Below are 25,750 nucleotides of genomic sequence, written 5' to 3'. Positions count from 1 at the left end.
ATTTCAGGTGGGGTAGCAAGAAGTGCTATTGGGGTTTGTCTTGTGTGTCTTGCATGTGGTAGTGCCCATTTCACAATGTGACACAGTTCTGTATATGCACAGTCCAATTGGCTCTGTAGACTTTATTCCTAAGGCATCCTTATCTAGAAGTTCCAGAGCAACTCAAAAGAAGATAGTTTTGAGTAAGTATGCACATAACTCTATCATCATCATCATCATCATCATCATCATCTGTCATCATCAATATTTTGGTTGGTTGATTTACATTTAAATTTGCTTACTTAAATACATGTATGGGATATTTTAATTCTGATATGCTTTTATATTTTGATTATGTTGTTAATATATTTAAATATGTTAATTTTATGTCTGATTTTAGAATGTTTGTTTTAATTGTTGTGAGCCACAAAGCGAGTCTAGATCTGGGCTGTTATAATAGCATAAATTTAAATAAAGAAAGAAATTACTGGAAAGCTTGTCTGTGCATTTGTCCTTGTTTTTTTCCTCTATTATTTTCCTCTACCTCTTATCATCATGGGTTCTTGCATTTAAAGATGCCCATTTTAACCATTGCATGAATAGCATTCATGGTTTATGGGAGAAAGTCTTCTTCATTTTGTATCTGTTGCAAATTCCCTGATCATATTTATTGGTGGTGGTGGTGGTGGTGGTGGTGATTATTATTATTATTATTATTGTTATTAATTATGAGTTCCTCACCCCAGGAAATATGTATCCTGAGCAGAGTAATGTGTGCAAAGTGGTTCAAAGTTGCCAGTCATCACTGGCCCCTGGACATCACTTCTGATACCCTTGGTAGGACTGTAGGGCATTGTCAGTGGGGATGTCCAAGTACCACTTCCCAGCTTAACTCACTCCCAGTCTAACTCCTGTAATGGGAGCAGCCATATGTCCCATTACAGGAGGTGTCTTACAAGTAAACCTGCTTTTTGAAGCCCAACATTTCTAGCACAATTGGCCCACTTACACCAATATGGTAGCCAAAAGTGGCACTGTCAGCAGGATGGTTACAGGCTTGAATATGAGCAAAATCATGCCCACTGTAAACCCCACTTGAACCTCAGCTCAGCGTATAACTAGCTGAACCAGTCCAAGGTACAGGAAGCTGCATATATGCTGTAGCACTGAGTGAAACCATCTCTGACCTTGAACTTGTGGTCTGAACTTGATCTGTTACTGATCTCCCCACCACTGACTTGTAGAGATTCTGCCACCAGCACTAGTACCTGATGACAGCCCTTTCACATGCTGATGTCGCATGATACATGCCCAGACCTGGCAGAGTGGCAACTATGCTGAAGCACAAGCAACCCCAGGATCCTGCAGCTGGTTCCTAGGTGTACCCATTTCAGTTGCCATGTGAGCTATGCCATGTCAAAACAGAATCACAGATTTGAATCGGCCAAGTGTAAGACACTGCTTTGACGTGCCATTAGCTTGCATTCTTAAAAGTATAGTATGTGCTTTTATTTATTTGTTATATTTATATCCTGCAAGGAACCCAAGATGGCTCACATAGTCATCTTCTCTCTCCATGTTTTTTTCAGGTTAGTCTGAGAGTTGACGGCTGGCCCAAACAAACCCAGTGAACTTCCAGGCTGAGAGGAGACCAGAACCTGGATTGCCTGAGCCCCAGTGTAACACATTAACCTCTACAGCACACTGGATCTCTAAGTTGCACTGAAAGGGATAAAAGCTACTTTCATGTAATTTGCTTAATTCCACAACCCAAAGCTAATTTGCCACAGATGAAGCCAAGGGACCACAGTGGGTAACCGTCATCTCTCACAGGTTCAGTTGCCTGTGGTAGAATACAGAACTTCATTGTGGTGGTGATTGTTTTTCCTTTGCATGGAGGTGAGGGCAAATGTGAGATGCATCTGACAGTGAGGGGAAAACCAGATACGCATTTCAAGAGTATGATGCAATAAGCAAGTCATTAAGACTCACAGTAATAACATAACATTCTGTATTTATGCCACGATCATCAGCAATTACCTTCTGTCCATACAGCAAAGCACTTTCTTCATTTATTCTAATTGTTTAAGAGACAAAGAAAGTGGACAGCCAAGGTTTAGACAACTAGAAAGGCCATTTATGTATAGTTAGGCTGCCAAGGGGATTGTCAGAGACACATTGCAATCATGTAATTACATGAAAGCTGTCCATTCCCTGTCATCCTTGGAACTGTGCTTTTATTTAAAAGTAACAGAAAATTGACAGTATGTATCAACACCTGAATACTTGATGGCAGATATAGACTTATCAGAAATTCTTATAAAGTCTGAAAACATAGCTGCCTGCAGAAGATTATGAAGGACTGTATCATCTTGATAGACTATAAAACTGGAGAAGCTTCTTCAAACATAGATACCAACTAAATCTGCTTTTATTGAGACCTTCTACAAAGGTGAATTCTTACTGAAGTCATTTCTCAGTTCAAATCCATTGCTATCATAAGGCACATGATAGACCAATAACGATCACAGAGTGGGCTGCATTTATGGAATATGATTATGCACTGTGAAATTCATGGACACAAATGGCTAGCAGGGTACTTAACATTTCCTAGCTACAGTTACCCTGGACTGTGTTGTGGTACTTACACTTGATGTGCTCCTCTACCTCCTATACTTACTAAATGGCTCTGGTGGTATTATGTCATCTTATCATGGATATTATTGATGCAATATTTAAGTATGCCTTTGACCATATTGTGATTAGCAGCATAGTTGTAAATATACCCTCTTTTCTTTTTCTTTTTGCTTTTCCTAGCTACTAGTAGAAAAAGCAAAGTTGCACTAATAGCAGCCAAAGAATTCACCTAAAGGATCATACAGTCCCTTGGGCATCATATGGGAAATCCAAAGTCAGGACCAGAATTGCCTCCAACCAAACATATTGAGTGCTTAACATAAATATGTTTGGATAATACTGAGATTAATATTATCTGTGGATAATACTGGACAATTTCAGTAAGGAACGTATTAGTATGCATCTTACACCTTGATTTTTAAAAGTCTTAATTACTACTGCTAATAGTATATTTTGTTCAAGATCCAGCTACCCATTGTCTTCTTTTATAATTATTTATTATTTATTTCATTTCTATACCATTCTACAGCCAAAGCTTTCTTGCTGGTTTATACGATCCATAAAAACAAATGATGAGAAACAATAAAATATCATAAAATTTGCATTTGGCCACATTTTTGTGGACACCCACAATTCCCAGTCCCTGCATAGCAGGCTCTGGAGATCAAAAGGAAACCCTCTGAGCTCCGTCTATTCCTCTGTTGAGCTGCTTTCTCTGTGCCTCATCCTGTGCATTCCAGGGGTGATCATTTCAAAAATGACTTCAATGGGGAAGGAAGTTGGAATGTCGCAGGAGCAGGACTCGGCTCCTGGGTCTCTGACTCCAGCACTGGGTATGTGCCCATTTGGCAGTCAGGTGCACATACATCCAGTTGCACATACGTCTTGGGTTCAGTGGCCCAAGTTCGAACAGCAGCTTTACACAAATGAATGTGTGTGCTGATCTGGATCCTCACCCCCAACACTTTGAACAGCAGGCCCCTGTCCTGTTTCATTTTCAAAACTGCTTTAGAAGTCTCTTCCCTTTCAAGAAGTGTTGCCTTATGGACTGGGGAGGCTTCTCTTCAAGAAATACAAGCCTTAAGTTTTATAGATCCCCATGTTCGGCTCTAGATAATGGGCAAGTATCCCATAGAGTACCAGAAATAGTGGTGGGATGAGAATTCAAGCAGGAAAATTGCCTATGCAAGAACAGCAGCTTGAACTGCTGTGAGCAGAGCTGAGGCAGACAGAGCTCTTCTCGGATCATGCCTTGTTTCTGTTGCAGATCCAACACTCTGCCAGTTGCTAGATCCAGCCCAATGACCCTTAGCTTGGTACGGAGAAAGGACAGCAGCAAGCAGAGGGTTTCCCTGAAAAATGATAGATCCTGGTGAGTTGCCTGTCTGACAATAAGTGACACACAGTCTGCTTTCTGAGGGCACTCATGGACTGGACCAGAAGCCCATTATTCTGCAAAAGGTTACAACATTCTGGGGCTTCCCAGTTGTTTTGGGAGCCTGTGCCAGCAGCTACTCCATGTTTCTTTCTTAAGGTGGAAGATTTATTTGTCTAGGGGGAAGGAGCCTGGGTAGCAGTTGGCAAAGCGTAGCACTGAATACTCAGAGAGCCCCTTCAAGGATTTCCAAGCACCCCCTTTTAATGTCCAAAGGGTATAAATGGTTCTCAGGGCAAGGCTACTAGACCATTTGTAACTAGCCCTATCAGTACCTCCAGAATACCAGTCAAGTCATGGATTTGTTTGTTAGGTTCAAACTGCACAAAACAACAAGGGAAACCACAAGGAAACTACACCAGAAGAACAAACACACCTTGTAAGTAGCAAACAATTATTCTGTATATGCTCACCAGGGCAAAGAGCAATATTGCAAGGCTTATGCTGTGTCTCAGGTCCATCACATGATCTTCCCCCATACTGGGGAGGGATACATGACCTTGTTCTAGTTCTTTGGCCTCGACCACATGTGAATGAGCACAAGCTCCAAGGTGACCACTCCTCCCAAACTCCATGTACTGTAACAAAGCAAAGAGGCTTTAACAAGAAAAGAACATGAGTGACCAAGTGGGCTTAAAACAAACACAGTAAAATGGTAAGAGGAATTACTTGGCCAGCATTAGAGAGCAGAAAATACAGCATTTCCAGCTATACACAAATATTGATCAATGCACCTGAAAAGTGCTATAGAATGTTATTTCAAGTATGAATCACCAGTCCAGACTTATGACTGCAGTCTTATATACTATCCATAAAATAATATAAAATGCAATAAAAATAAAATAAATCAGTGGGGCTCAGTGGCTTAGAGACACGGACAGAATCACTGTCAATGAATTTAGTCCAGCGATATGTGTGTGCTCTAAAGCACAAATATAGATTTTGTGTGTACAATCTGCTCTACTCCTTCCAAGGAACAGAGAAGACCAACATGCACAAGGGAACTGAGGACAATAAATCTGAGTTTTTCACTGAAATGAATCAGTCTCTGTTATTGTTAGAGAGCTCCAGGGGTGCTTTGGAATTTTCTGGACCAGATATGATAACAAAGGCGATTATGATATGGACCAAAATATGGGGTACTTCAGTCCATTATGAGGCCAGTTTCAAGTCAGATGTATTAGTAATGACATGACAAATACACAATAAACTGGTTATCATCAGGTGGATGAATGGGCATAAGACATTGAGTCATACCCATCAGCTGCCTAATATCTCTTGCAGATAGCTTATCATGCACATTACCAAAGTTATCTTGGAATTACTGATCTCTGTCCAATTTTGACCATGAAAACCGAAGGACATGGGACCATTCAAGAAAGCATAAAGCAATGGAATTTTTATGCAGGGGTTCAAAGCATGCTACTTGTGCGTGGTCTGACTTATTTCAAAAACAGTTCCATTTCATAATAAAATTGCAACCTTTTATCAATTCTACCAGATTAATATATAAGGATTATGTCAGCTATTTCCTTGAATTTCGATGCCCCATAAGCACTAAATTTCTCTCTCTCTCATTCATATACATTTACATATTGAGAGCATATTTATTAAAACAATGGGCACAATTGATAAAATGTAAAGTGTGCCTAAGCCCTTCTGAAATCAATGAGTGGACCAAGAAATGTGTAGGCACAATTTCAGTGAGACACTGTGGCCAATACTCCTTCTGGTGGAAAATCTACATCTGGTCTGTACTCCTTCAAACTGTAGGGTAGCTTATGCTGAATGCTCTTTTCCCCCAAATCTCTATAAATACTTTTGCACAGAAAACTAGATGCCAGAAATGAGGCTAGATTTTTCTTGATGTTCCTGTTTTCTCTGTGCAGGGATTATATTAATACCTGTCATCATGTGGAAATGATTAAACCATGTGGACTTCTACCTGCAGTTTGTACAGCTCAGACACAGGTTTACTACACCATGAGAACTAAGAATGTGGGCCCAACCACCATTCTTTTCAGACTTCCCAAATCTGATGCCTTCCAAATATTTCAGACAGCTGCCTCCACTAGTATGGCTAATGGTCAGATTATGGAAACGATCGTTCAAAATATCTGGAAGGCACCAGCTTGGGAAAGCTGATCCTTTGGATTATGACTAATGTTTATATTAATTATTATAAAGGAAAAACTAGAAAAACTCTCCCAATCCTTTTATCTTGTTCTATCTGTAGGTCCAAAATTTGTTCTCTGTATGTCCAAAATTTGTCCTCTGTATGTCCAAAATTTGTTCCAGAAGTTTTCCCAACCTTTTGGAACAACTCTTTCTCTCTAAGTGTATGTATATGTGTTTGGGGGCAGCAGGGTAAAGGGGACATTCAATCCACCATCAGTGTCCATTCTGCTAGTGGAAGGATCCCATTGCAATCTTGGGATTATTATTATTATTATTATTATTCAATTTATATCCTGCCTTTTTCCTACAAAGGGCTCAAGGCAGCTTACATCATTCTCCTCCTCCATCTTATCCCCACAACAACAACCCTGTGAGGTAGGTTGAGCTGAGAGTGTGTGACTGGCCCAAAGTCACCCAGTTGGCTCCATGGCTGAGTGGGGACTAGAACCCAGATCGTCTGAGTCCCAGTCCCATGCTCTTAACCACTACACCACACTGGCTCTCTTCTGGCACACTCTCTATGGCACACTTCTCTTAGCCAAATCATTTCTATTATTATTATTATTATTATTATTATTATTATTATTATTATTATCATCATCATCATCATCATTATCATCATTATCATTATCTCAGTTCAATTTTGACCATGAAAACTGGTCAAAATCCAGTATGTGCAATAGTAATGGCACATTATATACAAAACTCTGTCAAAGCATGAAATGAAGAGAGTAAATCTTTTGAGCTTGGCTTCAAGTCTCTCAAAGAAGCATGATAAGTGGGTCTAAAGTTATCCCTGTTCAAACAAAGGGGAAAACATGTTGAAATCCCATATGTTTGATTCTGTTTGCTGGCCCTGGAACTGCCATGCCTACACACACTTGATGCAATGTACAGCTGGTATGTTTCAAGGTAAAAACCAATGCCTATAAGACCTGATGATTAGTAATTCTTACCTAGTAAAAACTGGGTATAAAGATTACTGAGTTTATGAATCACCTGCATTGGCACATTACATCCAAAAGATGGGAGAGAAATAGACCCAGGTCTACTTCTGTGTGGCAGGGTGTGTGTGTGTGCTTTCCTGCTACACTCTGATTTTTCACTGTAATATCTGAAATGTTAATAGGTCTGATTAAACAGAAACCACAAACATTAACAAAAAAGCATCATGGAGTAGAAGATCCTGTTCTTGCTTCCTCTGAATTGTGCTAGGCCATCTGATATGCTATGAATTATTGCTGCTGACAATGTCCTCCATGGAGTTGTCTATACCCTTCTCAAATGCAATGCCCTAGACTGTAAGTAGGTAATGAATTGTCTGTGGGCACCAGGACACCTTTTTTTGTACCCACCAAGGTGCTCTATCCCTGCCACTCACTTGAGATGTACATGGAATGTTTTACATGCGTATATATGAGGGAAAGAGAGACTAAATCAATGGCTGGTGACCCAGTGTTGGAGGGAAAAAGAGATGGGGGCAATGAGTTGTATTAAAATTATGCTCTGCAGAAGGGCAGAATGATATAAAGTTCAGACCATTAATTCTGACTGGACCATTTTGGAAGGAAGACGTTAAGTGGAAGGAGTTACAGCTACATCAATACTCTTCTTATATGCTCCTTTTGCATTTCTTGTAAGCACTGTGGGAGCTGAACAGAAAGGGGAGCAGGAGATGAGCACTTGGTTTTCTTGAAACAAGAAATGCTAGCAGGTGTTTTGTAATGGGAATGATTTTTGGTCCTATCTTTTACCAAAGGTGAACCATGCAATTCATAAATATTATGAACTGTTACTTTTGGGGTGCTGTTCTACCCACACTTACCTGTGATTCTGTGCAGAAGCAATTACTTCTGAGCAGACATTATAGAATTGCATTGTTAATGTGGAAGTATCTAGCGACTTAATATGGAAGCATCTGTCTACTTGCCACTGAATATCTCTTAATGCATCTGTGGGTGTCTCTTAGTACATCTTATCTCTTAATCTCTCTCAAATTTTCTGAATCTCTTAAATGTATATGTGGATGCTTTTTGGGAGGAAGGAATAGCACTAGAAAGGGAGCGGGAAGGGCTCTCTCTCAGATCGTCTAAGAAAACTGTTACAGGGTGTTATTTCTTTATCATCTGTCAATCCCACCCCTGAAAAAATTGGGTGATGCAAGGGTATTATCAGCCTCAAATTGGGGCTGGGGTGGCATAGGCTAAATTTTCTTGTGGGGGCTTCTGTAGCTGGAGTGGTGCTGTGAATGGGACCTGTGAATGGGAATCCTTGCTTACTTTACCAATTACCCAAACATGCTTCAGTGGTAGTATATTCAGAGGTGCTCTCAGCCTTCTTCAGAGGAAAAAATTCAGCAGGGTCAGATGTTAGACAAGTGTCATGTCATTGATCATAATAATATGGTGAAATTCACCCACTTTTATGTATCCAACAGGCAAGGCAGGAGTCTTTCATTGCTAAGATGCCTTTTAATGTTTTAATCACCTAACCTATTGAATACTTTGGTGAACATGAAAACTGGTAGGAGATAAAAATACTTTGGAGCTCTTATTCCATAGCAAGTGTAACAACAGTGACATGACAGGCCTTTTCTTTAAAATATTGGAACTCAAATATCTTCCCACAGCTCACTGCCAGCTCCAAAAGCAAGAACACACAGAAATGCTTTCACAGATGACTAATCATGACACTCATTTACCCCAATTAAAGTGCCTGTGCACTAGCCACATCATCAAATAGTGGTGTTTCAAGTGCTTAGCATTAAACAAGTTCAATAACATCCACAATTTCATTTATTGGCTGCTAACACTACCTGGACAGAGGGCAGTGTTATTGCAAACCCTTGATTCTCTTAAAGGGCCGCTGCAGTGTGTCCCGTAAGGTGATACACAAGTTCTGGTTCGCACCTGCGACCCTTGACCACAAGTAACTGAACATGAACTCCACTGGGCCCACTCTTCCACACCAGATTCACCTGTATCCAAGACAATAAACAAACATGAATAAAGCAATCAGTATTAATATAGATTTGTAGTGAAGGGCTTAATGTCATGCAATAACATTTAGAAATAATAATACATTTTAAATAAAAAGTCACTGAAATAAAGCACCTATGGGAAAATAGGCAGTGAAAGAGAAAATAAAAACACCCTTTAAAAGGAAAAAAAATCATAGAGCGTGTGACAATAAAAAAATGAACTTGATATGATGTCAGAATTTACCAGTTTAGTCTGTTACCTTTCATTGTTGTAGAAATTATGCTAAAGATCTGTGGAAATGGTAAACTGTTCATGGTTAGAGATCATATCTCCAAAAGTTGTGTAGGGGTGAAGTTCATCGTTAGTAGTGTCCATGCTACAGCCAGATTTCTTCTTCCTAAGTTTTTGTTTGCTTGCTTAGCTGTCAGTGACAGCAGAAGAAATGATGCTGGCAGCCTGGCTACCATTTCACATCCTGCACAAGATCTTGGACCTTGTCTCATTCCAGGACATTGGAAAGGGGATATTGGAGAATATTCAGAAAATATTCAGCAAAGTGGTTTGTTTTTCTAGAAGGAGAGAAGAGGAAAATAACGGAAATTGTCTCAGAAAAATGCCTTCTTATAAATATTGACTTAGTGTTGGAGTAAAGGTTTTGATCACCTTAGCAGCAAAGAAGCCTAGTTTAGATGATAGAAGAACAAAATAATTACAATTATTTCACAAAGTGGACTGGTAGCAGAAAAGGTCTAGTGGGGGGGGGGGGGGAAAGATTGAGATTGAATGAAATGGCTCATGTGTGTTTCTTCCTTCACTCTACGCCATTTCTTCCAATTAACAAAAGCCCAAAACATTTAAGACCTGGAAGTTCAGTCCTAACATCTGGATGTTGATAGCTGCATGGTGAAAGGATGGAATCCACCTCCATTGGCCTCTGCCAGTGAAGAGGAACTCTGCTGGAAAGGAGGCTCCTGTGCTGTGGAGCCCTTGCTGCTCCTAGAAGTACAGGTGGCTGCAACCAATGGAGCAGGCAGGAGATGCTGAAATTGGATTCTTTCGGTGTTGGGAGAAGCTGTTGTAACCAATCTTGCTCATTACTTCTAACAGGGTGGAGAACTGGAAATACAAAGATCTAGCAGATGCAAGACAGTGGGGCTGTAAACAAGGCAGTAGATCCGCCATTCCGCTCCTGTCAGTTCGATTTAAGGTTGTTCTGCCCACCTTCTTAATACTATGCTGCACATCATAAATAAGGAATAGCTTCTTTTTCTAGCTATGCAAAACACTGGATAAACACCTTTCATTATCACTTCTGTCATGTAGGGTAGTCTGCTCATTGTACAGAAGTGTGTAAATTCGTCTTTCCACTTTTGCAGTAATGTGAAGAGGGGCAGTTTATTCCACTCACACCACACTATAGTCAACTGGAATTCTTGGATTGCACCCTGAGAGAGGTCTAGCAGGCCTATTCCCTGCATTCAAGTGAAGGCAAGACGGAGAGTGGTGTGCTCTAAGTTACTCATGCTTCTGCCTTTTTAGTTCCTGAGTAACACATGAATTGGATCTGGTACACCAGCCAATTCCTGCTTTCTATTATATTCTCCTAACAACCTGCCATATTCTAGTGTGAAACAGAACTGAGGATGCCTTTGGAAAAGAATGCATTTGTCTCCTGGGTGCATCCTCAGCAAGAGTTAGAATTAGTCCAGAATTTTCCCCTTCTCATGAAAAGAAAATGTTTCTCACTCATACCAATGAGAGAAGATGAAGTATTGCACCTTGATGAGAACATCTAGATAGGAACCAGACACACCTGCTAGTCGCAACTTTGGTGCCCTGACCCACATTGAGAAGGGCCCCATAAGGTGTGCGTACATGAGTGTGCGTGTGTATGCATTATGTCTCTGTGTGCAGAGGACCACAAGGTCTTTGTCATGCACAAGCATTCCCCCTTCCTCCTCCACAGCAGTTATAACAGTTTCAGTTATAGGATTTTTTTAGCTGTTGATATTTCAGTGGCAGGGCAAGTGGGGATGGGATGAGAACTGTAAAGTTATACAAGTTGATCTTTTCTTTGATGATCTCAACAGGGAGTTGTCTCATATTTACCGCTTAGTAGAACTAGATGAATTATTCACAATGAATAATTTAGCCATCTGATTTAACTGTTTTTATTTCCTGAATCTTATTTCTAAGTGACTAGGAATTTTATCTAACATATTTTAGCCATGAATGTGCCGGCCTTGGCCTTTTATTTGTTATCTTTTTCTTCATTGTGAAATAATTGATTGCATCTTGTCTCCTGTCATGTTTGGATACAGAGACTGCCCTTCTTTGCACGGGAAGCTGACTTACAGACCTAGGCAGGCCATTGATCAACCAAGTTCAGTAACATCTACACCAGTCTTCCCCAACCAGGTAGTCACCAGATGTTTTGGACTACAACTCTTATCTCCCAACTGCCTGCCATAGTGACTAAGGATGCTGGGAGTTGTAGTCCAAAACAAAAGGGAGCTCATGATGCTGGAGGAGGCTGCTCTACACTAAATTGCAGCTGCATATCAAGGTTTCAGACTGGGTCTTTCCCAGCCATACCTGGAGATCCTAGGGATTAGACTTGACATGCAAAACAAATACTCTACCCTTCACAGGGATATATTTGTTAAATGATTCCATCTGTTAAATGATAGAAGGCATGTGTAAGCCTTCTATCTATTGTTGTAAGCCACCCCGAGGCTTCGGCGAATGGGGCGGCATAAAAATGTTTTAATAAATAAATAATAAATAAAATAAAATAAAATGTGTGCATGTACTTCCCCTTTGCACATATCTGAAGTGGCTGCTTGGATTGTGGCCGTACATTGTGAGTTGGATGCAAAGCAAGCTAGTGACACTTTTAGCTCATGGAAATCAATGAAAGTGATGTTAGTTATGAGTGGCAGACTTCACTGTCTTCAGTGGAGCTAAAGTATCATTAGTTTCTTCTGGATTCAGTCCGATGCCTCCTATTCAGAATATGCTAAAGAATTTGCTGCAGTATGGTCTTCTGGATTTCTATTCCTGGTAAGGCTTTTAGTTTCCTTTGCATTCCTACATTTTTGACACTTGCTTTTGACTTTGGGTAGGTAGTTTAAAGGAAAGGCCAAGAGGTACCAAAAGTCAAAGCTGTGCTCAATTTGTCCTTCATTATGTAAAATAGCTTTATAGCCTGAATGCAAATGAACAGTTATTCTACAAAGATCTAGTGGTGGTGTGCTGGGATTAAAATTTAAGTATTCAATAGTAAAACATTGTGATTATTGAAATTTCACTTTTAGTTATCAAAATGATTAGTGGGTGGAGATTTTCTAATAATCAGTTGCAACAAGCACTAAAGAGAAGGTTGATGGCAATGCAACTAAAGCATTTAACTAGAAAATGGCCGTCATCATCTATAGGCATGGTAGTATGACATCCATTATGTGGAGGAAAGGGGGAAGATGCATCAAATGTGCACTGACTTTGAAGACATCAGAATATTCCATTTCCCTTTCCTATTTCCATTGCTCTGCTCAGACACTTAAAGCCAGGTGCCAGCAGTCTTCATGTAAGTTGGTCTGCTCTCCACCCTTAAAAATGCAAAGATGGAGATTCCATAACTGCATGAAGCAGCTGTGTCATACATGATGTTATCTACTTGGGGATGCAGATGTAGGAAGCCCATTCAGTATGCTAGCCTTCCTCAAGTAGGCACCCTTTTGCTGAGACTTTCATCCCAGTCAATATAGCCAATGGTCAGAAATGCTGGGAGCTGTAGTTTAAACCCTCAGGATGATACCAGGTTGGGGAAGGCTATACAACACAAAGATTGCCCTTGTCATCCCATGCATGTTTAGACAGAGAAAAGCTTTATAAATCCCAGTCTATTCCAGCTTCTATAGAACCCTTTTTTGGGTGGTACCTGAGTGACCACCCTAATGTCAAAATGACCCAAACCTAGCAACATTTCTGGGTATCAGATGTATGGTGATGAAGGCAGTCATCACAGACACACACACACACACACACACACACACGAGGGAGGGAGATAGACAGAGAGAGAGAGAAAGAGACAGACAGACAAAGAAAGAGAAAATTCAAAGAAAATTCTGCAACATGGCTTTCTATTTCTAAGGATTCATTAGAAGGAAGGAAGGAAGGAAGATCTCAGCACCTTCCCAGAAAAAGCACCTACTGAAAACTTGACTTAGCTCTAGTCGTTTTGCTTTGGGGTTCAACATTTTTGAGATTTTGGTATCTCCCAAATGTTAATCTCTGAGTGATGCATGTTGGGGCAGGGGAAGCTGCCAGGATGCCACAGGAAGGAGGATGAGGGGAATCCACTTCCATTAGTCCCATTGCATTTGCCTCAATCTGGGTCCATTGGTTTCTTATTGAACAATCCAAGGTCCTTATTTGATCTCTCCAGTACAATTTGAAGTAAATGTATTAGGAGGAACCCACTGAACATTGTGGAACTAAAAAGACATGCATATTATTGCACTGCAGAATTCTTAGTAGAGCCACACAGGCCAAATCTATGCATGTTTTTAATCCAGATGAGGTCCCATGCAGTTCACAGGGATTTGGTTTCAAGTAAGTGTGATGTGGCCTTGGTAGACTGCAGTCTAAGAAAGCATCCTCTATCCCAGAGGTGGTTCCAGAGTTTGGAGGAACCTTGGGCAAGAAGACACCCTCAGCAAGTCCTCTCTCTCAGTGAGTTTACCTTGCCATCAACTGTTTTTGCTCCCCATCCTCTTTTGCATGTTCCTAAATGCTTGCTTAAAAGGCAGTGAACCAGTGAACAAGTGGGCAGTGGCATTAACTTTTGCAGCAGCACCATTGTCTGGTCCAGAGCTAGAAGCAGGTGAATAAGCTGATTGCAATAGTGAAGAGGAGGAGCCAGTCCAGGGCTGTGTGCCCCAGCAGATGCCTGACCAAGCCTACCCTTGATGCCAGCCTTGCCCTACCCTCTGTGCAACAAAAGAAAGCAAAACGACCAAAAACAAAAAAATCCAACCCCTCTACATTCTGTCTTGATTGCACCAAGTCCATATGAAAAGATCTGAGGAGATGGTTGAGCTCTGTTGAAATGTTTTTGTTTTATGATGTATATAAAACATGCAGAGTAATATCGTAACATTGGTTATGTCTGGCAAGTTCCATAATTTCAGTGGGGCTTAGTCTTAATGTGCAGAATGCCTAGAGTGTTCAGGTAGCCAGCTCCCTTTCCCGAAAGGCTCATCAGAGCCTGGACATTTGTGAAGACACTGTAGATCAGGCTGGCATTTAATGGCCTGTACTAAAGCAGTAGGAGGACTTTCTTCTTGTTTTACATAGCAGTATGATTTTTATTTTCTCATGGATGTAGTTCTTAAAACCTTGCTACTCTTCAAAAGCACTGAGAATGGGCCAGGCTATAAATAAAATTACATTAAAATGGTATCCAAAGCATGACTTATTAACTGAAATAGTTCATGAATTTATGTAACACTTACCTGCAGTACAATTCTAAAATCCATAATACCTAAAGAGAGGACAATTTGGAGGAAAGTGTAACTCAGAGTGGAGGAAAATAGACAATCATGCTGCAATCATGTGCTGATGAGGGCAATGCATTCAACACTCTACTTGTGATAAGCTGTGACTTCACTTGGACACATGGTGAAACAATCGCCTGCTCCCTCCACCATGTGCCCAAGGCTCTGGCTTGGCCATGAACTGCCAACACATTCCCACTCACCCCATGCAGCAGATCATACCCTGAGAGGGAAGTAAGATGCATGGAGATGCAACAGGATGACTGCTTCATGATGAGCCAAATCAATCCACATCTCTGTACGAACAGAGGTCAGGCCACCTTGCCCTTCCATGTGCTTATACACATTTGTCTCACAAGGACAAATATGAAGCTTCTCCTTCCACAAAGACTTCTCCATCCCTTTTAAGGCATGGGGTGGTGGGGGAAGGATGTGTGTCCAGAACTGGCTTTCCTTCAGGAGGAGAGCTAGCAAATACAAAAGCTCTAGGCATATGATAGAATGCACAACCTGCTCTGGATTGTGGCACTTCACTGTGTAAAGCAGACATAAATGGGCACATGAATACAGCATAACAATTGCTTTGAATATATTTATATATTTACATATCTCATTTTGCTGGCATACACACAAACGTATACCCATCCCAAACATACATTCATCCCCCTTCTGTTCTTTTTCAATTTCAGTAACAATTCTGAAATTTGCAAAGGTAGAAGATTAGTTCATGGGCATTTCAAAAAAAAACCCCCAATATTCTGAACAATTTTGACCATTTTTTGTGAATAACTGTATGACATGACACACAACCACGATTTTATTATATGGAATACTTTATTAGTTGTCCTTACAGAAAGGAAATAAACCGGAAATATCTTCAAGTCACAGGAACAAATAAATGCCATTTCCAAAATTCTGCTTATCAGTCTTATTAATTTCTGAAAGTGTACAGCTAAATCGATGATGCATGTTAGAAAATCCTAATGATACTACTGAAGGAAATACAACAATAATTTTGAACCACAGGAAAAAAAAAAGCTGCACATTGAATCACATACACAATGATCAGTATGAAAAGAAGACCAGAATGGAAAAAGAAGAGATGGACTGTATATTAGTAACTATGTTGGAAAACAGAGCATAGTATTTTGTAAAATTAATCTTCCTACAGTATGTAAGCTACTTACATACTTTTTTTTACATATTTTTTCTTGATATTTGGGAAGTGGGCTCTTTTTGAAAAAGCAGGTAAATGTCACATGACATCAGGATTTTAGAAAGCTTTTGGGAGGGGAATTTAAAATTCACTTCCTTTCACAGTATCCCCCATAATCACATATTTTACAAAAAATGGAGGTACATTAAAATGCAGTTTTTCAAGGACCAAAGTAAGTGCACTGAAAGATATGTTCAAGCACTGTTTGATCTGCAAACTGTACATACAAGAATTGCCTGAGCAGACTATGGCAACATTTTATGGTAATTCTCTGGAAATATGCAGCAAAATAAAAGGTCAAAGGATGCAGATGTCATAAAATTGCATGAATTGTGCAAAGTAGCACAAAGTAGCAGTTGCACTGGAAAAGACCTATGCAGCTAAAATTCTTTAAAATTTTAATATATGATTTTTTTAGCTGTAGATGGAATGTTGATCCAACCAAGATTAAACACTCTTAAGCACCTTGATTGCACAGAAATTTTTTAAGCACAATGTTAACTTTCCCCCTGAAACCAATGGGTTTTAACAGTTTATGCCTTGGCTGGTATATATCTTCCAGGTTAAGGCTTAACTGTGAAGCCTTAAGCCAAGATGCAGGGAGACCCTTCAGGCATCCCCTTTTGGAGTGCAAGTGTATCAAAAGAGAAACTTGTGGTGTGGCATCAGGCCAAAAGCTTAAATCCACATTTTGAGTGAGGCCTTCTGTACACAAAAGCTCTACAGCACAGGTGCCGTTTCAGCCTCTTTTGATACCTCACTGCAGAGACACATGTGTAAATGATGCACAGCTAGGTACATAGGGCTGATGATCTCATATTTCTTCTGGGGAACTGGCACTCCATGCTGCAGCAGCATGCTTAGGAATAATGCAGCACTGGTAATGCAAAGCCTTCCCTTCTCATGGGGACGATTCACCCGACTGGCTATGTGCTATCCCTATGCATGCTCCTACAGCACGGCCTTGCACTACACTGAAGCACTGTACTCGCATAATTAAATGTGCAGTTTTCCAGAACATGACCTTAATGATAACAGTCCTGACCTGATTTTTCTTGTGTGCTACATCTACATTTGGGAAACTCAGCCTGCACAATGACTAACCCGGAGCTCTTTCCTATAAGCACTGTAGTTGAGAAGTGTGGGGTTGTTGTTATTTAGTTGCTTTGAATCTTTGATACACGGGAGTGTGGGGGGGGGGGCAAACTTCAGGAAACACAGCGTGCCATTACAGCACAAAGGTGAGTTCAGACATTACATTGTTCAGGTGATACAGAACGTAACACCTAATACATAAAGCAACTCTTGATAATCTGAACTTGTAGCTTTTCTATCATCAGCTTCCCCACACTTTCAAACTTCTTTATTCCTTTACTACATTTCTATACCACTCAGTAGCTGAATATTTCTGGGAGGCTCACAAAATAGAGATATAAGTGCCCACTAATAATATCAGGCACTTCCCTGACAATTGGTATCAAGGAGGTAGGTGATAAGGCAGGTACGGACAATACCAGAGTGGTGGGGGTTATATTCCCTTTGGCTTCCCTCCTGCCACCACCACCACCCAAATTTGGTGGCATGGTGACAAAAATGGCTTAAAATGCTGGTTTGCTACAGAGTTACAGTAGCAAACCACAGAGTGGTTTATGGAAAATTTCAGTGTGCAGACGGAATGCCAGGGTATGTGTGTGTTGCCCAACCTTGTGGTATGGCTATCACATGAACTAGTACATGTTGCTTTTGTTTAAGTTCTGATGGAAACTCACACCTTCCTTAGAATACAATAACATTCTCCATATTAATATACTGGTGTTTGCCAAATATTACAAAACAATGTCATACGATATAGGATGTATTCCTAGATTACATTTTTACACTACTTGCTTCGACCTATTTCATGGACTATATGGAAGAAATGATGGATGCTTGTGGCCTTAACTATATACAAATATATATAGTTTGCTAATATATCCTCCATATTCTTGCTTCAGTGGATATATTACAGAAGTACTTTGAGGACTGCATTCTTAGATGGAGCAATAATTCTGGAGAGTAAGGTTTGCTCAAATTAAAAGTAGCACTGAGCTTGCTGAAATGGCATTGGACTCTTCACCTGTGCGGGGTAATCGCGGTTGGTAAAAGCATTGATAACTTTTTAGTATGTCATGTTGATATATTTGGCCTGATTCATTTGATTGTTTCCTGGTGCTTTTGCTGGCATAGGGAAATGCAATTGCGTGTGCACAGCAGTTGTGGATGTATCTTCCAATCTGCCCTGCAATGCAATGGAAAGTACAACCCTATACAAGCTTAGCAATACTGAGAGGTGTGCTGAGTGCCTGTCATTCAAATGTACATCTCAGTGTAAATGGACTTCCAAATGAACATTTGAAACCAGTCTAAACTTGAAATCTCCCTACCTGGATCAGGGTGAGAAATCATTCCCGCAAGTAAGTTCCTTGAAATACAATGGTACTTAATTTAAAGTAAATATGGGTATGGTTGTGTGTAAGTATTGATTCCTCCAGAAATGAACAATGTACAGGAATTACTGGGGAACTTGGGCTGTTGCACTGGGTTTCCTGTGGTACCTGGTTCACCACTATTAAAGAGAAAAGTATTTCTTGGAAACCAAACTGCTTTTAAATCTGTCTTTTGTAGTCTATTCATAGTCAGTTGAATTCAGCAGCAGAACATTTAGAAAATGAAACAACTTATTTGTCTGTTCAGCCTTTCAACAGGATTTACCCCCTAGTAAAGGTGTACCAGATTGCAGCCTAAAGATATAAAATGCCAAATGCATGCATGGTAAGTTCACACAATTATTAATGCATCTGATTCACATGCCATATTTACTTGTTTAGTAACTAGTTTTACCGAACTTTGAGGGTCAGATGGTTGCAATGGGGCAGCTCCCACACCCAAGGGAGGTGTGGCACAAGGCCCACTGGCACAGACATTACTATTTTGCCCAGCTAACTGGAAACTGGGTCAGGGGAAGACAATACTCCTCAGATTTGTCCTCTATAATTTCTATTTCTCTTCACAGTTTCTGATTATCTTGTCTCCTTCCTTAATATCTCTTTCAAAAAAAGTATTATTAAGTACATTTAACACATGCAGTATTTAATTTCCTTCTAAACATTCATAAGTGTGTGTTGGTGTGACTTTCCATAAACTTTTAAATTATAGAGTGCTTTTGTATTAAGGGAAATATTATTTTAAATTTTAAAAATCTCAGATTAACTAAATTCACATTTGACAAAGTGGTGGCTTTTTGTTTTGTTTTTAAATAAAGTCTCTTAATTCTCAGCTACTTTATTTATGGACTTTAACTGGTGATAAAAAAATAAGAAGAAATGGCTTTAAAAAAGTATCAGCTTAGAAAACTGACAAATATGCAGCAAAAGATTATGGAGACATGCAGTGGCTTTGCTAAAATTAAACACAGTAAGTAGAAAAACGTAACTAATGTATTACCAGTTTGTGCCATAAATTTAGCAGCATCAGCTTGTTCCTGAGGGACACTTTTCTCATGAACAGATCGAGGTCGCTGACTTTTAATTGTATGATCTCCCATCATTCCAAATTCTAAAGACAGAATAAAGGTTTATGAAAGCTTTGTGCGCAGACATTTCTCAAAAGGTTACATACTATCTCATGCAATATGTTTGTCAAAAAAATACCTGAAGAGGGCAGTGGTAAAACTTCAGACCATGGCATTTAACATCAGCTTAGTTTGCTAGGTTAGTTTGCAAAAAGAAGCTTAAATCTGTGCCTGAACAGAGGTTTAAACCAGAAGATTGTTTCAAAATATTAAAAAATATAAACATTTCAGTATTGTGACACATACTAAAAATCAGCTGTGGGACAAAATCCGTTATTTAATGGAGACATTGTACTCAGAATATGTTAAATCAGTGCAAACCACACCAGAAAACTACCACCACTGAGTTAAGTGTTGTTGTTCTGTGACAGAGCCCTAATGTTTCCTGCAGAGATCAATAGCTTTTCTGCTCATCATGCAGACTGACGGACTGGCAAGCAGGCTTTCATGAAAACAGTGCCAATGTCACATAAAGAAATGGCCCATAAAACACTTAATGATAAGCTGGATGCAACAGCAGCTGTGTCTGTTACTTTCATTGCTTCAGAAAATTCTCTATTACAAAGAGCATGGAAGGCCCTGGGCTTTTCCCTGCTGTTGATTCTAAAACAGAATTCTCTTTTCATTTTAATAGGGAAAAATCTATGTTAAAAACTCCCACGAGGGAATTGTGAGACGCTATTTCAAATAAAACTCAGCTCTGCTGATAATTTTCTTTATTGCCTGTGGCAAATCACTTAACCTCTAACAGCTCGAGCCTAAGATTTGTGATGCTTATGACTGGATGTCCCACACCTGCTGAAGGGCAGCATCAGAGGACATGGCATTATTTGGAAGCAGGTACACCATCATATTTAGCAGCGCTGTGCCCAGTTTCAGGCTCCACTGATGAAGCCCTTGAGTCTTAGGAACATGGAGGATGACTATAGTGGCTGAGATCATTGCAGCAGGCATTGTTCTTGTGAAAAGTCCGTATTCCAGCATCAAACAGTTCTGTCTTTTTTGCAAGCTCCATTTTATGAACTGCACACATTTATGGTGGTTTCCCTACAAACACCTCAGGAGTGTCTGTGGGGGTGGGGGGCGGGGGGGTGAACTTGCAGGCATGCAGCCAGGTTGCAGTCAGGTATGGCTGGATGGGATCCCTCTGTAAAAACTGGAGCTTCCATGTGCAAGTAATATACTATCGGCAACACTTCTGCAGGCCACAGTGATCCAACAGCAGCAGTCATACATACAACCAGCATGCTGAGGTGTGAGCTCTTACAAATAATACCCTATCTCCCAAATGGAAATACTTATAAATCTACTTTCCTGAGGAATTTTGTGTTTTCCCTCACTCCCTCTCTTTCTGAATACTGGATAGATTTTAGTTTTTCTGAAGTAACTTTCAGTAACTGAAACTTTTGGTAAATATTCCTCAAATGGCTAACTGTATTAATCACTTAAGTACAGCCACACATTTTTCAAACTTTATTTTAAAAAAATAATTAAATTGGTTTGTGAATCATGCTGCATTTTATAAGAATTCTAGAAATATTTAGCATAATTATACTATAATATACATATGTACATATATATAATTGTAAGCTGTCCCGATATTTGTAGGGGACGGGATAGAAAAACTTTTATTTAATTAATTAATAATATTTACCCATCTCAGAACTATACTTTCACACACATACCCCTCTATGTGAAACCCTCCACCTCTGCTTACTTAATGGCTTTCTAGGGTCAAAGAGTAGGAATATTTTTGCTGCTGTTAGACTACTCATTGGGAAAATTTTAACATGGAGTAAAATATATTTGTGACAATCAGGGTATGAACAAATGGTGAACCATCAGGCCTCATGCAGCCTGCCAGACAGGACAGGCTGCAGGTTTTGAGGTCCCCTTGGGAAGGATGCTTTCAGTGAACCCCTACCTCTTACATTCTATCACCGTAGTCACTGCCTCCATTACCTCCTCACACTTTCCACTTCAGGCACAAAGTGCGAGGAAGCAATCACTCTTCTGTTATCTCTCCCACTGGTTGTTCAGAGGGCAGATGGTTGGGCAGCTTGAGCAAATGGGAGGAACAGGAGGCTTCAGAGACTGCAAAATCTGCCCTACCAGTTAAGGAGCCCTGGACGGTGCTTAGTGATGCTGCCCTCTGACATCGCCTACATCCTGGTAGGCCAACTAGCATCCACTCTCAGAGGCCTATCAGATGCTTGACAGGTCCCCCTGCTGTAGTCCTAGCCAGGCAGTTAAACTCCTGGTAGGGCTTAGCTGTTGTAACTCCTACCCGGACCTAGAACCTGGGGTCTCCTTAAAGCAGGAAGTACCAGCAATCCCCAGTGCTGCACTGCTGCCAAGCCCACAATTACTGCGAAGGCCTCTGACACCATCTGAGTTAAGGACCACAGATCACTATACCAGCTGCCTTGACTCTCCACCGACTCTTGGATTCCTCCACATTTTCCAATTCTAGGGGAGTGGAGGTAGCCAGATGCTGACAATATGCCTGGAAAGCTGCATGAGGAGGGGCAGACTTATCCAGCCTGGATCAGGTGCTGGATGAGAACATGAAAGGGACAGAGTCTCCAGATTACAATTCATCTCTACACCCCAAATGAAGTAATAGCTTCACTGCCTCGAAGCTCTATTTGCTGGTGAGCAAGCTGTCAGGTATGCACCTGCAAGTCTTTCCAGAACTGGAGAAACAAACTCGGATGGTGTCCTGGCCTGTTGCAAAAGCAACATTTAATTTCAGGAAGACAAACTGGAAAGTGGAAGTTGGTTTCTTCCTTGAACACTACCTGCTTGCCACTTGGCAATGGAAGCATATTCAGAATAGAAGAATGGAACATTATATTGCTTTGCTGGAGGAAGAACTTCCAGAGGCATGTAGGAAAATGTGGTTGCTTTGGTATATGTTTAAATATGTGGAAAAACCCATGCAGACAGTAAGCACACTCCTATTAAGGGTTACTTGGGAGTAAGCCCTACTAAACTCAATAGGACTTCCATTCAAGGCAGTGTTCATCGAACTTGATTGATTGATTGATTTGATTTTTATTCTGCCCCATTAGCTATAAAGCTCCCTTAATTGCTTTAAATATTAAGCAACTCTGTAGCCCAGCTTTGCTCAATCTGATACTCTCCAGATAGTTTGGATGACAACTGTCAGGACAACTGTCAATTAGCCATGATGGCTAGGCTTCTTGTGAGTTGATTTACAAAACATTTAGAAGGCAGCAGGTTGGAAAAATCTATTCTAGTCTGATTGCATTGCTATGGGTTTTAATTCTACTTGCAAGAATCAAAGCGAACTAGGAAAACCCAGCTCAAGGGTAATTGCACAAGTACTGAATGACTGCAAAAGTTCTGGGATATTAGCTGGTCATTATCGTATTTTGCTACCTACTAATGGTTTACACAGTGCCTACCAAAGAGAAATCTTTTTTATTAGTAGGTTTGGAACTTGAGAGTAGACCAAACCCAATGACTTGATCTGAAGATGATCAGCAGAGACTGATGTTATCAGTAAGTCAGTGGTCATAACAATATGATCTGAAGATGCATGGGAATTTAACATCTAGAGAACAATTAATAAATTATCACAGACAAAAGATGAATAATTCCAGACTTCCTGCTGGACATTCATGTGCCTGAAATTAGTGTGTGCATGTGTGTGTGCATATGTTGAATGATAGAAAGTATCCTACTGAATGTCTGTCTGCTCCAGAACCTGTAGCTTAAAGAAAACACCCTTGATATTTTCGTCCTTGGCACTCTGATAGCTAAAGTGCAAAGTGTCACCTCTGGTGTAACTTCACAATGATTCCAAATTGGATGGCTTAACTAATTGTTCCATAATACAGCATTCCATTCAACTTCTTCTTGATATGTTAAAGTAGCTGCAGTTGGCAGGATCTGGATCAGGGCCAGACAGGTATATATAAGGTATGCAAAGTAAAATGTATCCCATTTCTCCCAAAATCACCTTCTGAAATGTACAGGAGAGGTACTTTTAAAAGAGCTGAGATTTCTATTGTATGTATGGATGTACCTGCATAACTGCTCTGGACTGTGGACCAGCTGTGATGTTGTAATATAATACTTAGTTTCATTTCTAAAACTACCCAGCTAAAACACTCTGGTGTAGTGATAGATCTGACCTGGGTGATTGGGTGGGGAGTTGTGGAGGGGCATCAAAATCCGTATAAAAACTTGTACATCATTGTACCCAGTGCATCATATATTTGAACATTGCCCAGCCAAAATAAAATGTCTAGAGAATCTGCAAATAATCTGATATTGTGCTATCAGTGATGAAAATACAGAAGTTACTTTCCTACAATAGAAAAGGTTCATTTCAAAATACAGGAATTTGGCACTTTTTAATGAATTATTCCTGTCTCCTTAATTCTTAATGCAGTTCTGTCACACTGAGTGAAATGGCACGAAGTGTCCAGCACCATTTGCAGTTACTTCGTGCTATTTCTCCATTTTCTTTCCATAGGTGTTTTAGTCACACCCACATCTGGATGGTATAATTTTGTTTTCATCACTAGATGGCAGGATGTGCCTTAACTTAAACTGTAAATGTGTGCACAGTAAGAATGAAAATCTAACTACTTTTTCTCTCACTCTTCCACCCCCACCATATTCTGTTCCAGAAAATCAAGTCCATAAAATATGAGTAGAATATTCTCTTGAGTAGAGCTTGAATGAAAACAGAATCCTAAGATTAAATTACCTGGTAAAGAATGAAAAAAGATGGCAATTCTGAAAGTCTCTGTCCATGATGGAGGAAATGCTTTGCTACATTAACTTGACTGACAGGCTAGGGGTCTCAAAGCGCATCACTGTTCATCATGCTATTTAGAAGCTGTCATGGTCCAGACCCTGACCCCTTGGCCTCAGAGGACAAAACCCTGAGTTAAAGGAACAAAAATTGGGCTTGGATGCAGATAAGCATCACAACATTTCTGTGTATTTCCCTAAGAGGGGCACTGGCGCCAGTCGTCATTTCCAGAGGAGACAGCTTTGCCACCCTTACATTCTGCGGAGTCCAGAAGGGTGTGGCAGAAACACTCGCATAACATGTGGTTAAGCTGGCACCTCTCCCACTTTCATATTTCTCACTGGTTTCTGTTATTATTAGGCTTATACTATGATCCTAAAAATCAGGGGAAATGGGGGAAATGGACCAGACTCAACAGGATTGTGATACCTGAGATTCAGCATCAACAACTGGGGAAAAGCGACCATAGTTCTGAGCTATTCACAGTAGATGAATGGTTCAGATCAGGCACACTGCTCCATGAACAGAATGAGCCAAACCTTTCTTTACCTGATAAATCTAGGATCCTGCCCTAGTTTAGGAGTGCAGGTTGTCTGATGATACACTACATTGTATAATCTTTAGATTATGGTGGGTTCCTTCAGCGGCCAGTGCTGCAACCAACTTTGGCATGATGGATTGAGAAGAAACGTTCTATTTGATGAGGGTCTGCCATTCATGTCTTTGTCACTGCAAGACTAGATTATTGCCATTTATTTATGGGGTTAGCCATTTCAGCTGGCCCAGAATGCAAAAGCAGATTGAATGTTTCATAGAATTGCCCTGATCATCCAAACTTTTAGCCAAACTTTTATCATTATATTAGCATGTTATTTCACTGCATGACCAAAAAGGTAAACTTTTTTTTTTCCCCGATTTATATCCTGCCTTTTTCCTACAAAGGGCTCAAGGCAGCTTACATCATTCTTCTCCTCCATTATATCCCCACAACAACAACCATGTGAGGTAGGTTGGGCTGAGAGTCTGACTGGCCCAGAGTCACCCAGTTGGCTCCATGGCTGAGCGGGGACTAGAACCCGGATCGCCTGAGTCCCAGTCCCATGCTCTGAACCACTACACCGAATTGGTTAGGATTATTAGTAGTTTTTAAATAAAAAATGTTCATGATATATTTTGGGATTTGGAGTGGGGTGATCTTTCTAGCTTTGAGATTCTGTTTGTATGGATGCTATACCATTAAGTCCTATTTATTTCATAGATGTTGCAACTGTATATACCCTTACCTGGGTTTGTCCCATTGTTCTCAGTAAGGCTTACTTCTAAGAAGACAAGAATACACCTAATAGATCAGGGGTCTCAAACTC

The 25,750-nt window shown here is 40.3% G+C and overlaps 1 protein-coding gene across 1 annotated transcript in view; it reads right to left on the bottom strand.

The window, feature by feature from the left end:
- The window catches only part of ADGRB3 (adhesion G protein-coupled receptor B3), a 499,090-nt gene that overhangs the window by 300,831 nt on the left and 172,509 nt on the right, over positions 1–25,750 (bottom strand). Inside the window, exons 2-4 of the mRNA XM_044421464.1 lie at positions 19,468–19,578; positions 9,045–9,206; positions 4,465–4,629 (exon numbers count right to left, since the gene is read on the bottom strand). Coding sequence (XP_044277399.1) covers positions 4,465–4,629; positions 9,045–9,206; positions 19,468–19,578 — 438 coding nt within the window. The remainder of the gene's footprint in view (positions 1–4,464; positions 4,630–9,044; positions 9,207–19,467; positions 19,579–25,750) is intronic.

The sequence above is a fragment of the Varanus komodoensis genome, unplaced genomic scaffold (assembly GCF_004798865.1).
Source record: "Varanus komodoensis strain SLA01 unplaced genomic scaffold, ASM479886v1 scaffold12, whole genome shotgun sequence".
Lineage (NCBI taxonomy): Eukaryota > Metazoa > Chordata > Lepidosauria > Squamata > Varanidae > Varanus > Varanus komodoensis.
Note: the sequence above shows the minus strand (reverse complement) of the source record. Positions and strands in the feature narration are given on the sequence as shown.